A 24,248-nucleotide genomic window follows, 5' to 3' on the forward strand; every position below is an offset into this window, starting at 1 on the left:
TATTATAAAGGTTCATTTAAACCACTGATGGTTATTAAAATATTTAAAAAATACCATTTTTTCGAGTATAGAGTATTCTAACAATTAGTATTGTTTTTTTTAAACATACTTTATTTCCATTCAAGGTTCATTGCGATAGGACACGAAAGCCTTGAATCTTAGAGACAAAAAGTTGATTAAAGTTCAGTTTAGAGTTAATGTTAGGACTGAGTATCCACTCAGCCTTGTGAGAATAAAGTAGTACCTTCACAAACGATTCGCTAGAACTTTTTTGTTTCAAAAGTTCTCTCCGTTTTTTTTCCTTCTTTTTTATTTTGAGGTGTTTGTTATGTCTCACACGTGGAAACTGTCCATTTTAATGAAATGACTGCGGAGGTCAGAGGTAACACAACCTTTATTCTCGGAACTCGGTGACTGCGATCTTTGGCATGTTGGCAGTAAATTAGATTATTAGGCAATCTTGTGCATATAATGTATTGACACTTTTTCCACCTCCACTTAATTATTTATCTATAAGCGTTGTTATTTCTCCAGTCTCTCTTCTTAACATATATTATAAAATCTCACAATAGCATACCATTTTGGATGATTTTTATTTTTAAAGTTAAGAAAAAACCTTTATGAAAACATCTAAATATATAAAAGGGAATGGTCGAATCTTTGTCTACGGTAAACTCTGTCGCTATTCGAAGGTTTAAAGCTGCTAAAATCCCCGAATTCTTAGGTAAAAAAAGTTATGAACAAAATTAAACATTTTTGGTGCGTAGCTCAGAAATTATACATTTATTTCACTTTTATTGTATACCAATCGATTCCTCTTTTTTCAAAGAATAAGAAAAAAATATCATTGCTCCCATTAAACGACATTATATTCACAAAAATTATAAAAACGTGAAGTGGCTTAGGGCAAAGTAGGTCAAGAAATTTTTCACATCGATTTTTTTTTTTAGGATTTTATTTTTATTCTTGTTACTATTATTCATAATTTCTCTGAATTTTATCCAATTCCTCCGTGAATAGAACCGTTGGAAAGCTGGATTTCTGCTCTTTTAGCTTACATTGAAAAAAAATTAGATTATTTCAAATTCTTGAGACAAGGTAATTATTTATTAAATAAATCAAAAGTTCGTATCCATTATTGTCTCAACACCTTATTTTTCACCAGTCCAACGTTTCGGCCATTCTAGCCATCCTCAAGGACATCTTCAATATAATTTCCTCCTCACATTAATTTAAAGTTTCTTTTGCAGGCTATTCTGTCCAGGTCATTTTCTTTATTATAAGTTAAAAGCCTATTTTTTTAAAATCATTAACATTTAATTTTCCTATATAAGATTATCAACAAGATAATATAATATATAAAATATAACAAACCATATGGTGGTGTATTAATTTAAATTTTTTGATTAAATTAGACTTATTTAGTCGAAATATGAATCTTAAATAGGGAAATGAATTCACTCGTATTATTTTATATCTCAAGCTCTAATTTGTTTAATTAGATCCAGTTTGCGCTCTTCGGTGCAGTTTATTATATTAGTTATAGAGCCCTAAACCACTGTTACGTATGGTGTAGATTGGTCGAGTAGTATTGAAGTTATTTCTATTTTTTGGACTTTTCAAAGAAAACCTCAATAATTTTTAGGATAAAACATTTTTTATTTCGAAAATTCCTATTTAAGGGTTTCTCGAGAGGCTAAAAACGATTATCAGCTTTGTTTTACTCCTAAAAAATGTTTTACTATATTCGATATGTGAATCGGTCTCAGTTGTTTCAATATAGTACTAATGTACTTATATAGTACAATCACAGCAAGCAGATTCGTTTCTGAAAGACTCTAAGAAAATAAGAAAAAAATATTAATGATCCTCTAAGGGAATTCTCCAGGTGCTGAAAACGAATGTCATAGAAGTTTGTAAAATGAAAACATTGTAAGAAAAGAAAAACAAATTTTCTATAAACTACAAAAATAAACCTCTTCCAAATTTTTATTTTATTGCTTTCTATATCTACTATTTATTAAATTTTAGGATGAATAGAAAAGTGAGCAATGAAAGAAAACAAAGTAGATGTGATTTTTAATATTAAAAAAAAAGAAATGACAGAATTTTTTTTTTTGTTCCTCATTTTTGTACGTTTCGTGCATTACATTTTCACGAAACATTTCTTAACATTGAGGGTTTATGAAAGTTATTCTTGCAAATTCTTTATACCTTTATCTTTGAATAATTTTTACCTGTTGATCCCTGCACATGACCACAATGACAGTGAGGTTGGCGAAGAACCCGATGAAGCCTATGAAGAAGAGGATTATACTGGCAGCGACGTAGCCGCCAGCCGGCATGAGCAACTCCATCTCAACATTGGGAAGTCTGAAAGAAGGCTTATGTGTAATATTTTTAATATGTATTTAGTACTGTTAAGTTTAAGTTTACTGATACTTACAGCTCCAAAGATAAGCCACTATATGCGCGCCTGAAATAAAGAAATCTTTATTTTTATATGAAAAACATTGATAGGAAAATAAAATAAAAGACAAAAGTATTTTTATAATTAAAACCAGATATTATACCTTACTGAACATTGAATAACTTATGTTATACTTAATGTGTAAGGGCCAGTTTATTAAAAACCTTCTAAGAACTTGCCCTAAGAAAACCAGCAGCTATTGCCAGATTGAGAATAGGTCATACAAATTTAACTCATACATACTGATCAGTAAGCAGCCACCGCCAAAATGTCAATACTGCAACAGTGTACTTACGATCAGTCACATATTTGAGAAATGTCATTTTTATTCCGCGAACTTGAGTAAATTGGGAGTAGGACCGAGTGTATCGGATGCTCTGAATGATGACCAGAAGAACGTGGAAATGGTTTTAGTTTTATTAAAAAAGAATGGTCTTTTGAATAAGATTTAAACCAGAAAATCTGTCAAACGTTATAAAAATACCAAAGAAGTAATTATTTAAATTTTTTTTTCGTAATTATTTAAAGAGAAAAGTAAAGTGAAATAGAATTATAAATATAAATGAAATACAATTATAAAGCGCGAAATATGGGCGTTGATGACCTCAGGGTGTTACGCCCTAAAGCCCCAGACAACAACAACTTGCCTTAAGTTTCTTTAGACGAACTAGACTGGTTCAAGCATTGTCTCTCAGTCTTCGCTAGTCCTCAAAACCAGTGACGTGACTGAGAGGGAATACTACAAGAGCCCAAGAGGAGAAAAAAGGCAGTTATTTCACCCCAATTTTTGATCAATTTAATGAAAACTATGTATAATTATTAGTAAAAATTAATGAGTCTGCCAAGTATAGGTAGGGGGATAAAAATTGGTGGTTATTTCAAAACGTTAAAAAAATTGAATTTTTCATTCGTCGCTCTATATCTTTAAAACTACCAATAACGCTAGAAAACCTAAGAGAACATAATTTAAAGTTAAGTAAATTTTCTAAATGAACCCTAAAAGAGCTATTTAGGTTCAATAGACACTTTTCCATTCGTGACTACATCACTTATAGATCAGACAACCCTTCCCATGCTGGTTTTTGCATCATTAACCCACTCTCATATTCCTTCCAATCCAACTAATGCAATCCAATCATTTCGAATCGCCCTTTCCATGTTACATTTTCAACTGTATACTGTCCTCCTGGTAATAACCGTTCTTATAAGCTTCTTTATTCCTTATTTCGAACGTTAGGACCACGCTCCATTGCTGGAGGAGACTATAATGCTAAACACCAACGATGGGGATATCGAACAACCAACTCCCGTGGTAACATCCTATCCCGAGTTTCCACCTCCAATATATATGCTATTCCCTCGCCCAAAAATCCTACTTTTTGGCCAACATCCCTAAAAAAACGACCGGATATTGGACTTGGCATATTCATCACCTTCCAGCTTTCCTCCTCCCAAGCCATTGTTGAATCCCTGGATGACCTTTCATCAGATCATTGTTCAGTTCTGCTTTGTACCTAAGCCCTCTGCTCCTTCATTAATAACAGGAAGACTTGACTGAAAATTAAATGTGACCTGATAACCAAACATTCGACTGAAGACAAAACCAGACATTGACGATGCTATTGAAAAACTCACATCATAAATAACAACAAGTACAACTGACATCGACTAATAGGTTCAATAAAAATAAATAAAATATCCTGCCTCAACATATTCGTATCTTATTAAGAGAAAAACGCAGAGCAAGATCGAATTGGCATGGGACCAGATATCCAACTGACAAAACTTATTATACTAAATTAACTAACAAACTAAAAATAGAAATCAGAAAATACAAAATTCAAAATTTAATTAACTTTACAGAAAATCTTACAAGTACTGCCAAATCATTATGGAGGACAATCAAAAACTGTTGAATTTCAGATTTTAATTTTTTAATTTTTAAATTTTTAAAAGATTTTAACCACGAACTTCTCACCGAATCTCAAACCTGGACCAGAACTGATGTATAAAAGTCACAGACATTCGGACAACATCTCTCTAAAACCTTTACTCCACATCCTGATATCCTTAACCCAATTCACCTTGAACATATTGAAGCAGAACTAAATAGTCCACTCCAAATGACGCTCCCATCTAAAGCATTTCATTCTTCAGAGATGTTTAAGATCATTCAAATATTACTACCACCAAAGCTCTTAGATACGACCTAATAATATCCCACATTCCAAAACTTCTTCCTCGGAAAGCCATCCTATTTCTTAGCTACATATATAACGCCGTACTCCCTTCCACATATTTCCCTAAGCCCAAAAGCCACCAGAATACCCATCCTTCTACCGTCCTATCTCACTATTACCGATCATGAATAAAATCCTTGAAAAACTCATTTTAAAATACCTATACCCCATCCTAGATTCCAGTCATATAATCTCTAATCACCAGTTTGGATTCTGAACATCCCACTCCACTATCCCGCAATGTCATCGTGTGGTGGACATTGTCTTGTATTCCTAGGAGCGCGGAATGTACTGCGCGGGAGTCTTTTTCGATATAGAACAGGTTTTTTAGGCAAACGACTAACTTGGAATCCTCACACAAGACTTAAAACACAGAGAGCTACACATCGATTACGACTATTACAGCACTTACTAGACAAACGGTCTAAACTTCCAACACATTACAAAACACTGATTTACATGACAATAATAAGATCTACCTGGACATACGGAGTTGAGCATTGAGGATCTACTAAACCTTCGAATTCCTGTCGTATCCAATCCTTACAATTCAAAATCCTTCGTAAAATCCTTAATGCTCCTTACTTTGTCACAAATAAAATCATCCATAAAGACCTCATTGTTCCTTTTCTAACCGATCTACCCCGAACCAGATATCAATCCTTCCATTATAAACACCTTAATCACTCAGACCCATTAGTTCCTAACCTTGCTTTCTCTTTTATTCCGTGCAATCCTCCGAGGCGTCTGAAAAGAAGATGGCCTCGATACCTTAAATTGTAAAAATGTTTTTAGAGTGCTTCCTATGGGTTGTTTCTCTACATGCTTGTACCATACCATTATAATATTACTTCAAATTTACTTGACGTATTTTATGTACAGTTGTAATTATCAATAAATTAAATTAAAATAAAAGGTTCAATAGTTTCCGAGATATAGCTGTTTAAAAAACAACATTTCATAAAAAAATGCACTGAAAATCAGTAACTAGTGAACTTATTTTGAGAAATTACTATCTCAAAAACCATTCCACGTACAAACGTCTATTTGCACTCAAATTAAAGCTAGTTTGATGTTCTCTAAAGTAGTTTATTACACTTATATTTTCATGATTTTTGCTAAAATATATGGGTTTGTAGTTGCTTGGACAAAATTTCATGTGTAAAATTCATATTCATTTACGAATATCATAAAAAATAATACCTCTGCGAAGTTACATGTCCTAAGTTACTTTATATTAAGTTAAATTTTCCTTATTTTGAGTGACATCTTTACGTCTAATACTTCATAAATTAACAATTTTATCCAAATAACTAGAAATCAGTATTTTGTGAATTCATTTTCTCAAATATCATAAAAATCCCGGAAGATAAACACTATTTTTTAAAAAAACATTATTTAATTGATAGATATTACAATCTGCCACACTATTGTGGGCAATTAGTAATAGTGATGAATGAACAAATTTATAATAAAATAAAATAAGAATGCAAGTAAATAAATAAATGAAAGAAATAAAAAAAAGTACATAAAAATAAATAAAATCTCTCTTAAAATATAAACAAATTGATTAATAAAGAAAATGACAATAATCAAACTATGTGTATGAAAAAAATAAAATAATATAATCTCCAGTCACACTTACTCTTAATATACAATATTTACACAATCAACCTGAGGATCCCTGAGCCTACTCAATTCCACACGTGTGAGGGGTAGAGCAGAGCTCAAAAGATCCCAGCGCATCCAGTAGAGGCCGAGCAAGTGCGCTCAAAACACTATTAACTATTATATAGCACATTCAGCTTGCTTTAATATAGATTTCTCTAAGTAAATTCATTTACTACTGACTTTATAAAAAGCATGTCTCGGGAACTATTGACGTAAATAACAAAATCAAGGCTCACATTTTAGAAAATTTGCATTACATTAAATGATGTTCTCTTAGGTTTTTTAGTGTTGTAAGTAGTTTAAAAGATATTGAACTCAGACAGTCATCAATTGTGACTTTAATTATATATAGTTTTTATTAAATTAATAAAAAAAATGAGGGGAAATAACTCTTTTTCACCGTGGCCCTGTACTACAACTAACGCTTAAAGAATTGTTCAAATCCATTTTAAATAAAACTACCTCTCGAATCCAATCCTTACAGTCCAAAATCATTCGTAAAATCCTTAATGCTCCTTACTTTGTCACAAATCAAATCATCAGTCAGGACCTCAATGTCCCCTATGTTGCCGATTTGGCCAGACCCAGATACCAATCCTTCCATAATAAACTTCCCAACCACCCAAACCAATCTTTTCTAACCTGGCTTCTTCTTCATTACCTAATAATCCTCCTAGGCGTCTGAAAAGAAGATGGCCTCGAGGTCTTCTCCTTTAGAAGTGTTTTTGGAGTTCTATCAATGGGTAGATTCTCCACATGTTTGTATCATGTCATAATATCACTTACAACAAATTTACTTGATGTATATATATGTATACAGTTGTAAATAACAATAAATAAATTATAAAAAAATAAAATAAATTTCATGTTGAAATTAGTGCCCTCAAACCCGAAAACTCTTAATGAAAAGATGGATTTATGACTCTGGACAATACATTCCAAATAGAACACTGGTTCCACTCTCCCAAACTCCTACCATCCTCAATTCAAATTTGCTAAACCAGGTCATCCTAACTCTGGAGCTCAATCACAACCCGCTCCAGTGATTCATATAATCCCATCCAAGATTAAAACGTCAGTGGCGGTGGGTCCTTTTGTGAATTGAGAGCTTTAGAGTCCTGTCTGTATGGCGAAGTACCAGCATCTCTAGGATTCCTGTTTTTTCTTCCTATCATAATAGCTGGAATTAACTTTGATTCTCTCCGCCAGAGTGTAAATATTGTATTATCTATACGTGGCTCTAGTTTAAATATATAAAATGAACAAAAGACTTCAAATTGAATTGATAATTCTTATAATGATTTTGATAACAATGTCATGAATTTAGATAATGATTTTTATTAAATAAATAGGTCTCAAACTACATCAAAATAGATTTCTAAAATACAATCAAGCTATTCCAAATAAATAAATTTTAAAAAAATAATGAAATGGATTCAACCTTATCATAATTAAAAAAGAAAAAAGATATTATTTTATGAATATACTATAATATCCGACAATTCGTTGGAAAAGAAATAAATTAAAGAAATAATTTCATTTTCGAAGATGAATTGTACAATCATTTTTATTTTATTTCGAAAATCAAATACTTCTCCGAATCTATTTGTTGATCCAAATGGTTGTTTGTTTAATGTTGTTGTTTATATATTTTAAGACAAAAATATTATTAAGAATAATTAAAAGGCTGCAGAATTAGAACAACAACATTTCGGCTACAAAGCCAAACTGATTCATGAATTCTGGAATTTAATTAAAACTAAGTTCATTTTCCAGTATGATTGGTAATGAATTTAGAGCTGAAATGATGTTATATATATATATAAAAAATTTGTAGAATATTGTTTAGCTATTCTTAAAATAAAATTAATTGTATCTAATTTTAGTCTCAAAACACTTAACGAAAGTTATGTTAATTATAACACACATTGAGTTGTGGTAAATTATAATAGTGAAAATTAAAAGTATTAATTTTTAATTTTAAAAAATTATTATAATTGTCAAAACAGGGTAAATGTCGACTGAAATTAATGACCAGGGATGAATAGCCAGCATAAATTTTTTTTTAAATTGATATAGTTCTAAAATTGTATTTAAGATTATCCTTATAAAGACTTATACAGAAATATAGATTGTCTTAAGACTAAAATTGGATACAATTTATTTTATTTAATCATTAATAAGCAGTCTCAAGAAAGTGCAAAAATTATATATAAAATTGTTTAGCCTTTTTATAAAAGGTATTTATCGAGTTTGAATTTTAATACTAACTTCAAATTAGACTAGATTTATTAGACGAAGTTGATGTGCCGTATGTAATATACAAAAAAACTGAAATAATACTAAAGTATTCATAGTGAGCCAACGTTTCACTTCACTTTGCATGGCTTCATCAGGATTAACTCTCCCTAAACGTACTAAATCTAGTCTATAAAAGAAAGATTTGGGCCGCCCATAGCTCAGTGGTTAAGACACAGTCTTACCAATGTGATGTCTATTGGCGGTGCCGGTTCGTATCCGGCCTGGGACGTTGACTTTTTTCATTGAGTGGCGGTCCCACAAAATGAAGAGCTTTGGACCCCCAACCATGGTTAGGCAGTATAGGACTCCAATGGGAGTCTTGGCCGAAAAAAAAAATATATATTATCAAACTTAAACTGAATGAATAGAATTTAAACTAATTATTGTAAGCCAACGTTTAGCTCCACTTTGGAGAGCTTCATCAGGGCTAAAAAAGATGTAGCAAAGTAATAGATAACATAAAATAAAAGTAAACTAATGCATGACTAAAAATGATTTACAATATGTGAAAGTTTATAAAAAAAACAAATTAAATTAAAGAAAATCATCATTTTTTAGTTATAGCTTATTTTACACTTATTTTTATTATTTATCTTATGTTATATATTTTATTTTTATTAAAATATTCACATATTTTAAATTATTTTTCATACCTTGGTTTACTTTTATTTCATTTTATCTATTCTCTTACTTTGTTACATTGTTTTAGTTGTTTGTATCTTTTTTAGCCCAGATGAGGCACTGAAAGTGAAGTGAAACGTAGGCTCACAATAATTAGTTTTAATTCTATTCAAGTTCTTATGACTACAGGCGGACCTTTTATAGACTAGATTTAGTACATTTAGGGACTAAGTGGGTACAACCTTACAGAGGACTCTATATTACATACAAAAATATTTTTAAAAAAATGGATCTATCTCCTTTTTCATCTCCACGTCTCATATCTATTAAATTTTAATTATTTTAACTATTTTATCGCTATAAAGCTTCAATAAAAATATAAGTAATGAAATGATTTCATTATTTATTTGAAACTGACATGTCTGATTTAATTTTTTTTTTTAATAGAACATTATTTTAATTACAACCAATAATAATTATTATTATTAAAGTCTCTGTTAGGCACTTACTCTGCCTCATAAAAGACTTGCTCATTAGAAGTCAAAGCAGACCTGATTGGTCTGCCAACATCAACAAACCTTGTCAGTTAACAAAGCTTAGGATCGTCAATGCTGTTACTACTAGAGGGGTGACTAGAGACTATGTTATTTTATTTATTTATTTTTCATACACATAGTTTGATTATGTTCATATTGTTTATACTTCTGTTTGTATATATCTTAAGAGAGTTTTTTTTCATTCATTTATTTATTATATTTTATTTTAGTATGTATGAGATCATTCATCACTATTACCTATTGCCCACAACTGTATGGCAGATTGTAATATCTATCAATAAATAAAAAAATATTAAAAAAAAACAAAAAAAAAACAACTTCTAAAGGGAAATAATTTGTTGCGCAACAATTTTGTTTTGATTAATATATTTTTCAATATCAACAGATTAAGCCGATTGGAGAGAATTTTGATATTAGAAACATATAGTACAACAGCCGAGAAGAAAAAATTGCAGTTATTTCACCTCAATTTTTTATTACATTAATGAAAACTATGTATAATTAATAGTCTAAATTGATGAGTCTGCCAAGTACAGTTAGGGGGCATAAAAAATAGCGGCTGTTTCAAAACGTTGAAAAAAATTAATTTTTACTCTGAGCTCTATATTTTTAAATGTATCAAGAACACTGCAAATCCTAAAATAACATAATTTAAAGTAGAGTAAATTTGCTAAAATATTACCCCTAATAGACCTAGTTACCTTCAATATTTCTCGAGTTATAGCTTTTTAAAATGTAACATTTCATTAAAATGTACTCGAAGATTAGTAATTAGTGAATTTATTTTCAGAAATCTATATCTCAAAAACCATTCGCCGTATAGGTGTCTATTAGCACTCAAAATAAAGGTAGTTTACCGTATTATAAAGTAGTGTATGACGTTTCTTTTTGTAGGAGTAGTAGTTTTCATGATATTTGCTAAAATAAATTGATTTAAAGTTGTTCAGACAAATATTCACGTGCAAAGTTCATATTCATATGCGCATATCATAAACTACTTTAGAGTAAGTTAAATTAACTTTATTTTAAGTGCAAATCTTATGGTTCCAGAGATATATATATTTTTTAAATGGAACATCTTATTTGAACAACTAGAAATTAGTGTCCATTTCCACCACTAAATTTTAACTTGAAAAAAGTCTTCGGTTGGGAGAAATTTAACTTTTTGCGTTATATTTTATTAATATAAAGAAATAATAAATAAAATTGAATTAGTTCTGATATAATGGGGATTAAATAAATTCTATAATGCCATTATAATAGATTTAATCTCTTATTTGCAATTTTAAAAATATCTCCTGAATCAATCAATCAATCATTAATCACCAATTGGCAAATTTAATGTCAAATATTTGAAAATTTTATTTACCAATTTATTAAATATTTTCAAAAAAAAAAAAGTCTATGCTCGTTAACTCTCACGAAAATTCCTTCATTTAGGTTCCTTTTCTTTATGATTTAAAATACTGTGCAAGTGGATAAAAATTATAATTATATGTAAGAAGTGGTTGAAATTGAATTTATTTTATTTAATGAGAGAAGGGAATGAATCACAATTCATAGGTAGAAATAGAGTTTATTTTCATGAAAAATCAATAAATTTGAAAAGAAAAATTATAAACATATCTTGAGACTTATTATTATTGATTAAATAAAATAAATTATATCCAAATTAAAGTCTCAAAACAGTCTTTGTTTTCTTAAAAGTCCAACGTTTCGTCCAATTCGGTCATTCTCAAGAATTCGGTCATCTTAAATAACTTATTCAATCTCACATAAATTATTTTAAATGGTTCCTATTCATCCCTCTATTCTCAGTCCGCTGGTGTTCCTCAAGGTAGTATCCTTGGTCCCATCCTCTACACCGTCTATGCAGCTGACATTCCAACCAATCCTAACACTATCCTCACCACGTATGCCGATGACACATGTGTGCTCGCTGTAAATAATAACCCATTAATAGTATCCCAAAATCTCCAATCCCATATCACAGCCCTCGAATATTGGTGTCGTAATTGGAGGATTAAGATAAATTCCAACAAATCCCATCAAATCACCTTTACCCTTCGTCGTAAACCTACTGACTGCCCTACAGTTTCATTTAATGATGTTACTTTTACCCCTGTCGAACAGATCCGCTACCTTGGACTACATTTGGACAAACAACTTACCTGAAATCCTCACACCAGACTGAAAAGACAGGAAGCTGCACGTCGATTTCGACTACTACAGCACTTACTAGACAAACGGTCTAAACTTCCAAAACATTACAAAAGACTGATCTACATGACTGTAATAAGGCCAATCTGGACATACGGAGTTGAGCTTTGGGGCTCCACTAAGCCTTCGAATTCCTCTCGTATTCAATCCTTAGAATCTAAAATCCTTCGTAAAATCCTCAATGCTCCTTACTTTGTCACAAATAAAATCATACATAAAGACCTTAATGTTCCCTATGTAACCGATCTAGTCGAACCAGATATTATTCCTTCCATTATAAACTCTCTAACCAATCAAACCCTCTAGTTTCTAATCTTGCATCCTCTTCCATTCCTGACAATCCTCCGAGGCACCTGAAAAGAAGATGGCCACGAGACCAGCTAATATAAAATATTAATGGGTAGTTTCTCTACACACCTGTAACACTCCAATTTAACTTAGATCAGATTTAATAAATGTATTATAATGTACAGTTGTAAATAGCAATAAATAAATATTTTAAAAAAAAATTAATTTAAAAATTTTTTGCAGTCAATTCTGCTCAGGTCACTAGTTTCAGTCAAAAGTGCCTTATTTTGTTACTATTTTATTAATATTAAAAATTTTAATTATAATAAATTTAACTCTATTACACCTTGCTATCATGACAATATTAACAATAATAACTTGAGAAAATAAAAAATGTTTTGAGACTTTAATTTGGATGCAATTTATTTCATTTAAACTATATTAAACTACTTCAACCCTCCTAGAAATCTCGCATTAGATAGTTTTCCTTCTTTTCTTAAATTTATTCGAACTATAAGCGATATCATGCTCATTCGTATAAAAAATTTAACATTAACAAGAAAATCTATTCAACACACACTATTGGTAAAACTTCATACTTTATAATGACCATCTTTAAATAATAATTAATTACATTGCCCCACAGAAAAAAATCACTTCAGTTTTACAGAATTAACATTTCGTAAAGTTTTACTAATACATTGAATTGTACCCGTCGAGACCTCTTAACTAGGCAGGCTAAGAATTATCTATAGGAAATTACCTGAATATTTGAGACATGGAAATGTGGGCTCAAAAAAACGTTACCTATTCAGAAACAGAATAAATATGTGTTTTCAATATTTTAAGCTCAAAACTTTCTACAAATTCTTGGCATGTATAATTTAAGTAATAAAATTAATGAATTGGTTAAGGCTTCAGCTCAAAATATTCTTATATAAGTACAGATGGACAGACTAAATAAATCTCATGCAACCATTTTCAGAATCTTAAGCTCGACGGGTTTCAAAATATTCGCAGTATCGAGTTGAATAATTTGAGCTATTAATAATAAAAAGTAGCTAAACCATCTTATCAATCGTCGCATAAGAATCACATGGCTACCATGGGGCTGTTGCCTTTTAATGCGATATTTTACGTTCATTTTTGGCCCTTAACCCGGTAGAATTCTCATATTTTTTGTCCCCTTAGATGTGTTCCATGAGCATTTATTTCATGGTTGAAAATTTGTAATATTTTTTTTTATATGATTGGGTGTGATGAAGTCAAAAATCTTTACGATTACTTTCAATTTAATTTTAATTGAAATTTAAATTGTAAATAAGTAAGGTCATTTGGATATACGGGGTTGAGCTTTGAGGCCCTACTAAACCATCGAATTCCTCGCGAATCCAATCCTTACAGCCCAAAATCCTTCGTAAAATCCTAAGTGCTCCTACTTTGTCACAAATCAATCCATCTATCAGGACTTCAATGTTCCATATGTTGCTAATTTGACCAGAATTAGATATCAATCGTTCCATGATAAACTACCCAACCACCCAAACCGACATGTTTCTAAAGTGGCTTCTCCTTCAATTCCTGATAATCCCTCCAGCCGTATGAAAAGAAGATGGCCCCGAGATCTTCCTCTTTAGTAACGTTATTGGAGTTCTATTAATGGGTAGATTCTCCACATGTTTGTATCATGTCATTTTATACCTAATAGCAAATTTACTAGTTTTATATAATTGTAAACAGTTTTAAATAACAATAAATAATTTTCTTTTTTTTTAAATTATAAATAGTAGAATTTCCATTAGAGGCTGAAGAATCCAGTTTAATAAAAGACCTAATCTTCTGGCATCGGCTCATGATTTAAAATAAGAAACGAAGGAGGTATCAAGGTGAGCAAAATGCTCAAATGAGAGAAAAACGTTGTCACGTTAGGAGTGTACTGGTGAGAGAAATGCTCACTCTTACCGTTGTGAGGAGGCAATAGTAAATCTGAATTGAGTATAAGTGGAGAAGGAAAAGAGTAACATAAACAAGCGCCGATAGCAACATCAAACGGTTAATGGAAGGTAGAAAAAAATATAAACAAAACAGATGAATACTAAGAAAATATAGACGTTTATATCCCATCATGTGCAAAATGCTCAAGGGTGCACCTCTCCCGGATTAAAATTCAGGGCCCAACAGGAACGTACTTGGGTATTGATGTCCTTGTCGAAATCTATAAAACACAATTTGAACCGTCTCGATCCACCGACTTACCTTTGTCAGAGATTTGAAAACTCTCACACTTTTTAATGACATTTATTATTAGTAAAAATTAAAAAAAAAAATAAAGATAAAAATTCATATTTGTCACTTCTCCAAATTCATTTGTTACCTCACTGGTCAAAATCCATCTCCTATGAGAGCCGTAAAAAGGATCTACAATACCGTAATATACAAATATACGATAACTTATTTTGTTCAATTTAAGTATAAATTTATTTTCAAAATTTTATAAAAGATTCATATAAGAAAGCGCCCGTTATAAAAAAGAGTTATAAAAAAAATTCAATTTAATTGGGAACAAATAGATTTTTTTTAATTTAAAAGTTTTACAGATAAAGTATTGTAATTTTTACGAGTTTAATTATAAATTTATCTTATTTTTTTGTAGTTAATTTCACAGTATTGTCCATAGTGCAATGTAGAGATTTGTTTACAGACGAGGAAAGTAAGTTTGTGAAAACAGAACTCATAAATGAGACAAAGTTAGTAAAATATTATTAAAATTACAATAACTTAAAACCAATTTTAAGACACTTTCATAGTTCCATAATATTGATAATACAATTATTCTAATTATTGGAGAAGATGGTCGGGGGGTGCAGTCAGTAAAAATAACATTAAAAAAAAATTTTATTCTTGCCGACGTTTCGACCTGAGTATCAGGTCTTCATCAAGGCCATAGGACAAAAATTGATAACAACCATCATTTAAAGAAACATAAATTGAAAATAAATAATATGCTAACAAATTTGGAAATTATACAAAATATTGAATTGAATAATACAAAATCGTTGACTAATAACTATGGAATTAGACAGTAGTAGATTGATAACAGCGAAAGATGAAATATAATATTATATAGATAAGAAGATATGTAAGTAGAAAATTAAATATATGATACAATGGAAATATAAGTCACTTACCATTGTATCATATATTTAATTTTCCTTCATACTGTTCAATATGTTTATTCATATTGTTTGTTTTGTTTTTTTGACACTACTTTCATATCTTATATTATACATATCTTCTTATCTATATAATATTATATTTCATCTTTCACTGTTATCAATCTACTACTGTCTAATACCATAGTTAACAATCAACTATTTTGTATTATTCAATTCAATATTTTTTATAATTTCCAAATTTATAGTATACTATTTCTTTTCAATTTATGTTTCTCTTAATGATGGTTGTTATCTCTTTTTGTCCTAAAGGCCAGATGAAGATCTGAAACTCAGGTCGAAACTTCAACATAAATAAATAATTTTTGTTTATTTATGTTCTTACTTACCACACCCCCCGACCATCTTCTCCAATTATGAATCTATGGTCAACTATCTACACCACATTATTCTAATTATTGGTTGGAAACCGAATGGCTAAAATTCTGGACGATTCATCTTCACCTTACGGTTTGCATTAGCTCATTCACAACTTAACAAATATAGTTATAGTTGTTAATTAAGACTCATCACGTTGAAAACTAATTAAGCTTCCATGAGCTGCAAGTCTGGCGAAATCGACAAATTATGTTCAATAAAGTTTGAATAGATTTTTATCACAATGCTTTTAGTATCGACCAAAATATCTCTTGTGATAGTTTAATATTAAAGTTTTACGACGAAGTTAAATTGTATTTTAAAGTATCAGAGCGAAATTTCAATAATCCATTGGCATTCGCATCAGCGCTGCCTTCTGCGCTTCTGACTTTGGTACGGAATTTTATTACGTCACATCAAATTACATAATTCAATTTACCACTTTCAGACGTTACGTAATTTAAGAAAATAACGTCTCTAGTTATTAACTAGAGTTAATAACTTCCCTAATGACCCTCTTCCACGTTGGCAGCATCGAAAAATCAAGAACAAAATTAAATCATGGAATAAAAAAAGTCCCATTTTTAATATATTATAATAGAAAGTGGAAAGAACGGTGAATATTTTTTAGAATCGCATTAATTTATATTTATATGGCAACCTTCAAATCAAGGATTTTCTTTTTTTTTTAGACTCCTAGTTATCCTATGCTACCAAAAATGTTTCAATGTAAACTTAATGGAGGGGTTTGTTCAAAGTTCTTTGAACGAATATCATAAAGAAGCTATATGCAACATTGACGTCCTGATTGATGACTTGATTTATGAACAAGTAAGGAGTATTAAGGATTTTAGGAAGGATTATGGAATGTAAGGGTTAGGAACGAGAGGAATTAGATGGTTTAGTGGAGCCACAAAGCTCACACCAGGACCCTGTTTCATAATAAAGTACAAACTAATACTATTAGTCTTGTACATTAATCTTAATTCAATTACACAGGCTTGTACAATAGTAACTTGTACTTTAATATTTTTTAATTCCTTATCACTAATAGTCATCCCAATAATGAAAAAAAAATAATATTAGTATTATTACCACACTAGTTTCTACACTTGTAATATCAACTAATACTATTAGCTTTCATTATGTAACAGGGCCCTGGTAGCTCTTGTTGCTGGTAGGTCTTATTACTGTCACATAAATGAGTCTTTTTAATTTTAGTTGGAAGCTTAGACTGTTTGCATAGTTAGTGTTGTTATAATCTGAATTGACAAGCGGTTTCCTGTCTTTTCAGTATTGTATGAGGAATCCAAGTTAAATGATAAGGGTGTCATCAAAAAGCAAAAAAATAATAAAAAATATTATCCATGAACATAAAAGTGTTTCGGCGCCATGAAAATATGAATCGTTTAGATCTATAGTTTTGGTTAGATATCGATAAATATGAACTATCACTCACGAAATACTAAAAAAAAACTTTATTGGTATAATACAAACAAGAATTTTTACATAACAAGTGCTACTGAGCTAATGACACGTACTCTAATGTACTACTAGACTAAGTAGGGAGACATATATATAGTGGTGGGGGATTAGTGCTGATGCTACATTAAATTTGGTGGTGATCGGGGGATAACTGATGATTCAATCGAAAGAACAAACTTAAACACTAATATGTCCGACCATAGTGCATCTTAAAAATCTTAAATTTTGGCGGGACTAAACTTTTTTTTCCTTATCGATTACAAGGTTCCAATAAAAAAAAAAAAAAAATGAAATGAAAGTTATCTTAATATAATCCCATTTGTTCGACTGGGTTGAGTTTAATAAAACTTAAAACACCTGCATAATATTTAGGAAGGGCGGAAAATAGTCGAAATAGATTTAGTGCTTTACAAGCTGTAAATAATGAAATTGCTGTGGTTCGTTCTATACGAAAACATTTAAAGCAACAAAAATGCAAAATGTTCTAGATCGTAAAAAATACTTGACCTATTTTGACCATTTTATGACTTACATTAACCACTCCCTCTCTATACAGAAGTATTAAATAATCCATAAAGATAATACCTAACTTCTTTAGTACTTTAATATGGCCACTTTCAGCTCGCGATATAGCACGTAGCCTTGCTCGTGTAGAGATGCTACATTTGATATAGGAACTGCTGCTTCTGTGGAATGAAGATGGTTATTGGCTAGATAAAACGACGATAAAGGAGGTACTCTAAGAAATCGGTAGTTGGTGAATGAGAGGAGGGAAACGATTGGGTGTGAGAGCAAGCGCAGTCTTTTTATGCCTGCCAAGTCGAGATTTACGAGAACCGCTGGAGCTTCCGTGCTTATGCAGCAAGAAATTCAGGGGGGTCCGAGGCCGTACTTCCAGCAGTTTACTGGGTGATTAATGAAAGTTCGGGATTTCTACTGGAGACGGGAGTCCGTTATCTTCCGGCATTAAAGTCATATATAAAGCATATTAAAAAAAAAAAAAAAAAGTGAGCAGCGAAAAATCTTTAAAAAAGTTTGGTTTGGTTATTAGATGCAGCTAAAAGTATACCTAAATAAACTATATTTTTATGGATTAATTTAATTCATTAAAATTGTTTTCCAAGTGGTTCTTTAACTTTTTCTTCAGTCATATAGATTCTGATATATAAAAGAACAAATATTGGTCAGTCCCATTAAAAGTATTCTGAGACCAGGACTACTATATGGGGCACCATTGTTTACCAACATATCAGATGAAACCCCGCGCCTTCTTCAAACTTTTCAGGATTCGATGTTGAGGAAAATCGTACGCACAACATCGTGGAGGAGAAAGAGGCCACCGGAGCTATCAATTGTTCGAGTTCCCCACTGTACCGGAGTACATCAAGCGATGACACATCAAATTTTTCGATTCACTTCAGTACTGTACGAATCCGTTATTCAACACGTTAACACCTGGCCCCCATCCTGTGAATTGGCAACACACTATGTAAGGTCACGTAGTATTAGGATTAAGTTTTTATTACATTGATGTTTGTTAAATTCAGAAATAATGTGTGCCCCTGCACATTATACACTTTTAGAAATACTAACAACAAAAATAATATACTCCAAAAGACTCCTTAGAATGTAGATGTTCTACAGTAAAAAGAGAAAAAAATTGTTTATAAATACGCCATTAAAATTTTGTAGGGGTTTTGAAAAAAAAAAAGAAAAAAAGTCCCATTAGACAACTATCTTTGGGATTCAAAAACAAAATATTGACCTGTTTATAACACTATTACATTAGGTCTGAAAAAGTACCACACGTTAAGTTTCTGAGATATTTAGTGAAATGAAAAATACTTTATTATTATTAGAAAAATTTTAAGGTTAAACAATATACTGGTTCTGGCCAAAACAGTGTGGGTGAAATTAAGATTTATACTATTATTACATAGTAATTCTTGGTAAAGAAAAACAAAACAAAAATAAGTAAAATATTTACAAATAATATACTTTTACGTTTCATATTTATATTATCAATTTTCTTATAAAATTTATTCAGTTTGAAGAAAGGAACAAGATGAATGACCAGAAGGAACGGATTGTATTGGCCCTTGATAAAGGCTCATCATTCCAATGGGAGGCAGGTTGGGTAAAAAAGCATTTGTCAAACGCAGCAGTTTATATGGTCGGGACTTGATAGTACGGGATTGGACAAAGTATTTGAAATATGTCATGGGAAATATGCTTCTTTCTTTCTATGGACCTGCGGAATCGGACACTACAGAAATGGGAAGAGTATGTTAAGTAGAGAAATGATACTAAACGTATTGTAAGAGAGGACAAGAAAAAGTCGTGGGAAGTATTCGGAAAATGCCTTGACAGGGATTACAGAGAGAATATGACTTTTGAAATACTCTTGTAAAAAAGTAAAAGCACTAAAGGGTAAAATTTCCAAAGAGATCAGAAACATAAAAATAAAAGTAGGCATATGATCTCAGACTCAGAAAACATCTTGGATAGATTGAGACAATACTATTCTTTGCAGTTCTCTTACCACATACGATCAGGGGATCGTAGATCGTAGGGGATCGAAGAAGAGTTAGCGAACGCTCAGAAGGAAGGAGAAGGATATGACACGATATGGGAGGAAGATATAGAAAGGGCTCTGGATCGTTTGAAGCTAGGTAAAGCACCAGGCAGGGATGGATTTTTTCCGGAATTTATGAAATATGGAGGTAGTGAAATGACAAAATCACTGCAAGCATATGAGAAAGAAGAAGAAATATGCTTAATCAATAGCATGTCTCGATATTGGCCCTATAATGTCTTGAAAATTGTTTTTTATGAAGAGAAATCGGCTCCATACTGAAGAACTACTATGAAAAAATATGATACAGTTTTTGTAGAAATGTGTACTTTTACTCATCATTACACAGGTAGAAGTTATCTACAGGGAACTATTCTATTCTTGCCATGGTGGAAGGTCCAGTTTTTTATTTAGTGGGATCGCTACAGAACCGACCAGGACAAATTTAAATGGGCACCCCAGTAGTTCCGAATTTAATAAGACCTGCGCTTCAACTCACTCAGCTACAAACAGCATAAGAAGTATTAACTGCATTAATAAATTAATAATTGCATTAATTAAGCATTAGCATACCATAAGAAGAATTAATTGGTACTAGTATCATATAATCATATCAATTCATCAGGGAAAGTTTGTAGAAGCTCAGAAAATTTTCGTATTCATGGTTTTTGGGGTGCTTATTACGAATTTCTGCAATTTGACCTCTAATTTTCCCGGGAATATAAAAAAAAAATTTAATTAATGCATAAAATTTAAACCATGCATTTTTTTAGCACCTTTGGCTTAAAGTAAGCAAGAGTGAAGTCCCTATATTTTAATCCATTACTTGTTGGTCCGTGGCATCCTTCGGGAGGAACCAGTAGTTAGTTTAATTGGGTTCAGGCAAATGAGATCCCAAAAGGGATCTCAATGGAATGCTTTGGAGAAGTCTTGGAAATTCGCTAATTCATGTTTTTTGTTTGATCATTACGTATTTTAACTTTATAGCAAAATTAATGAGTTTTTTTTTTTAATAACTTGATTACATTATTCAATTTATCATTTTATACTAAATTAAAGGACAGAAATTACCTACACATCTGAATCTAATCATTGTTTTGAATTGAGTAATATTTTGGAACAGAATATAGTATGGCTAAATAAAGAGGATAAGAGGTCTCATCAGAAAAATTTGAGTTCATCAGGTTGAAAGTCTTAATCAGGACCTTAAAAAAAACAAAAGAGGAATTCTTAGGATTTCTCAGAAAGTTTCTTACAAAATTTCCTTTTATTTTCTCCGTCCATTATGTAAAATCGGCACAGAATTCATAACGAAGCGGCTTAGCAAAAATATTAGAATCTAATTTTACTAATCTTTAATTTAGTACAAAAACGAAAAAAACATTAATTTGTTAAGCCTTTTTTTAATTTTTTAATATTTTCGGGGAAGATAAGAGGTAACAAACAAACAATTCCTAATTAGCGTACCAAAAAATATTTTCAGAACTTCTCTTAAACTTTCCCCCAATATTCCTTTCTAGTTGTCTCCCATTGACTGGACTAACATATACTTTAGAAATGAAATAAGACAGAAAAAATTGAAATTACTCGTGGTAAGAGGTAATTAAGAATGTATACTGCATATAATAATTTTCATATGTTTTTAGAAATTATATCAGTGAGGTTATTACTATAATAGGCGAATTCATAATTATCAGTTTAACATGGTGAATGGAAAAATTTGTATCAAATGGAGAAATATTTTCTTCTATTAACATTTAACATGGCCCCGAGTCTGTTAATATGTCTGTTTAATAGAGAATGACGTTCCACGACATTTGGTCTGTTGTTGCTTTGATAGGTTAGTCGCTCGTAGTTCGTGTTCGGTTTGTATTATTTTTGTTTACGTTTTAAACTCTAATAAAGTAATGATTAAAAATAATAATAAAGTAATTGGAAAAAAGAACTAGAAGAGGAAACAAGGAACAAGTGAGTTGGAGGAAAGATGATGGGACGAGAGACTTTATTATCTCATAAATATTACAAGGTTACAAAACAAGTTGCCCAGAAAATCCACAAGGAGATCCTCTGTTTTTAACATATAACGACTTTAAATTAGGCTGTTCACTATCCCATACTTATATAACATTTAGCATGTTAAAACTTTTTTCATTTAACACATCATGAATACCCCTTATATCTGTAAGGTTATTATCATAATGTTTTTAATTTCATTTTAAAACGAATCAGGATGTTAAAATCAATTTCATGGCATCGATGTAATCAGCTTCCGAGCGCCAAGATAAATTCTAATGACAGCATACTTCGTTTATTTATTTATTGTGTAGTATTAAATTCTGTTATATACTTCTGACATTAGTACTAGAGCTTAACTCTTTCACACCATATTTGCAGAGAGATATTAATCAAATGATAATAAAATAATAGATAAAACAATAATATACAATTAAATAAAAAATAATTATATTAATAATGAAACTATAATAAAGCAAAATAACATTTTAAACACATCCTATTTACAATATTTACATTAAGTCTGGAGATTTCTGAACCGAGCTGGTTACCCTAATTGTGAAGGAAAAACCTTGACTCCAGAAGTTCCCGGGGCTTCTCTCTCAATTGACTCACGGGTATTAAATGTCAGTGGATGATGAGTGAGGGCGCTGTAGACGCATGGGACTTAAATAAAGAATCTAGCCATAGCCAGAACTCCATTATAATTATTTTCAATAGGTCTCTGAACCTCTGCCGTTTCAACCGGTAAGATATTACGGTAATGTTGGTATCTTAAAAAACTGAAAGTTGCAGTAAAGTTTTAAAAAAGTTAATAGAATGAACTAATCATTCAGTGACTAATACCTAGTTAAAACCCTTCAGTTGTACCAATATTATAATGAAATAGTATAACAATTGCCTGACTGGTACTTGCATAAAATTATAGTTGAAAAAATAATTTATAGAGTCTTATGAGAATGCATACCTGCATTTAGAAGTAACTGTAAAATTTTGTAAAATTGACTTTATTGTGTTAGTGGGCTCAAAAATGTTTTTAAATCGACATAATAGTACTTTCAGAAGTCCTTCTGCGTACATTTTTGTGAAAACAAATTTTTTGCATTTTTACCATATTAATTAATTGCACGTACCGTTATCGAATAAAAAAATTTTTTTTGTTCTGTTCCTGTTATCTCTTAATTTCATTTTATTTATATATATATTCCTCAAGATTAACTATTGCTATTAAATCAGCTTATTCTAGTATAGATGTAATAATATTAGTAATGTTCCTGAGAGGTCAGTCGGTATGCAATAGCAAACATCGCCTTCTCTGTGGATTGATTCATGTTATGTTTAAAAAAAAAATTAAAAGAATGTGATTTATTCTGATATTTTTTAAATTTTGGTTTCGAGGCAGCTCTTAGAGAACCCGTGAGAACGTTGTATTCTTAATCTAAAGCTATTTTGATCAGAAATGAATTTCAACTACCCGGTTTCTACCAAGTTGAATATGTACTGATTTTAGAGCTGAGTAAACTCAAGCAACAAACTATTTAAAAAAAAATTTCAGTTTAAATAACTATAAAAACCCTAATTTGAAACCTTACTCTAATAAAATTAACAGTGTAAAGCAGCTCGAAGCGATCAATATAAGTCCAGATTTAAATATAAAATGAAAGCCAATCCCCGCACACATTAGCATTTAGCAAACATTAATTAATAGTGAACACGTTGGCATTTTATCATATTCTCAATTGGCAATCAAAAATGTTGATTTATCGTGCAAGAATTACCCACCATTTTCAGTTAATGAATGAAAACGTAATTTGATACCTGAAACCTGAATTGAAAATACTGATACTGTTTGATTTATATTAGGATTATTACATCCTAAAAATAAGTATATATATGGGAGTGGGGTAGCTCTGTGGTAAGGGACTATGTTACTAACTCCAAGCACCCAGTTTCAATCCGGCTGTATCTTTCTGTTCCACTGTAACCGTGTATCAGCCATATGGGTTCAGGACCACTCCGTGGTTCACCCATCCTCATGGGATTAAGTAACCTTAATAGTTGGGTAACCTTAATAGGGTAAAAATCTGGTGGTCGAGCGTGATTCTGATCAAATCACCTCCTTGCACAATCGTTGGTCTAGTAACAGTACTTTCTTACAAAGTACTGCATTCCTGACCTTTCATAACTTTCAGCAGTACGAATTTAATTTATATATAT

General features: G+C 31.0%; 1 protein-coding gene across 1 annotated transcript in view; it reads right to left on the reverse strand.

Moving 5' to 3' along the window:
* Nucleotides 1–24,248, reverse strand: part of LOC106685949 (pinopsin) — a 109,086-nt gene that overhangs the window by 72,704 nt on the left and 12,134 nt on the right. The window contains exons 2-3 of the mRNA XM_014428976.2: nucleotides 2,447–2,476; nucleotides 2,238–2,373 (exon numbers count right to left, since the gene is read on the reverse strand). Of these exons, the coding sequence (XP_014284462.1) occupies nucleotides 2,238–2,357 (120 nt within the window). The 5' untranslated portion in view covers nucleotides 2,358–2,373; nucleotides 2,447–2,476. The remainder of the gene's footprint in view (nucleotides 1–2,237; nucleotides 2,374–2,446; nucleotides 2,477–24,248) is intronic.

Source organism: Halyomorpha halys, unplaced genomic scaffold, assembly GCF_000696795.3.
Source record: "Halyomorpha halys isolate HHAL.00 unplaced genomic scaffold, Hhal_1.1 Scaffold760.1, whole genome shotgun sequence".
NCBI classification, from domain to species: domain Eukaryota; kingdom Metazoa; phylum Arthropoda; class Insecta; order Hemiptera; family Pentatomidae; genus Halyomorpha; species Halyomorpha halys.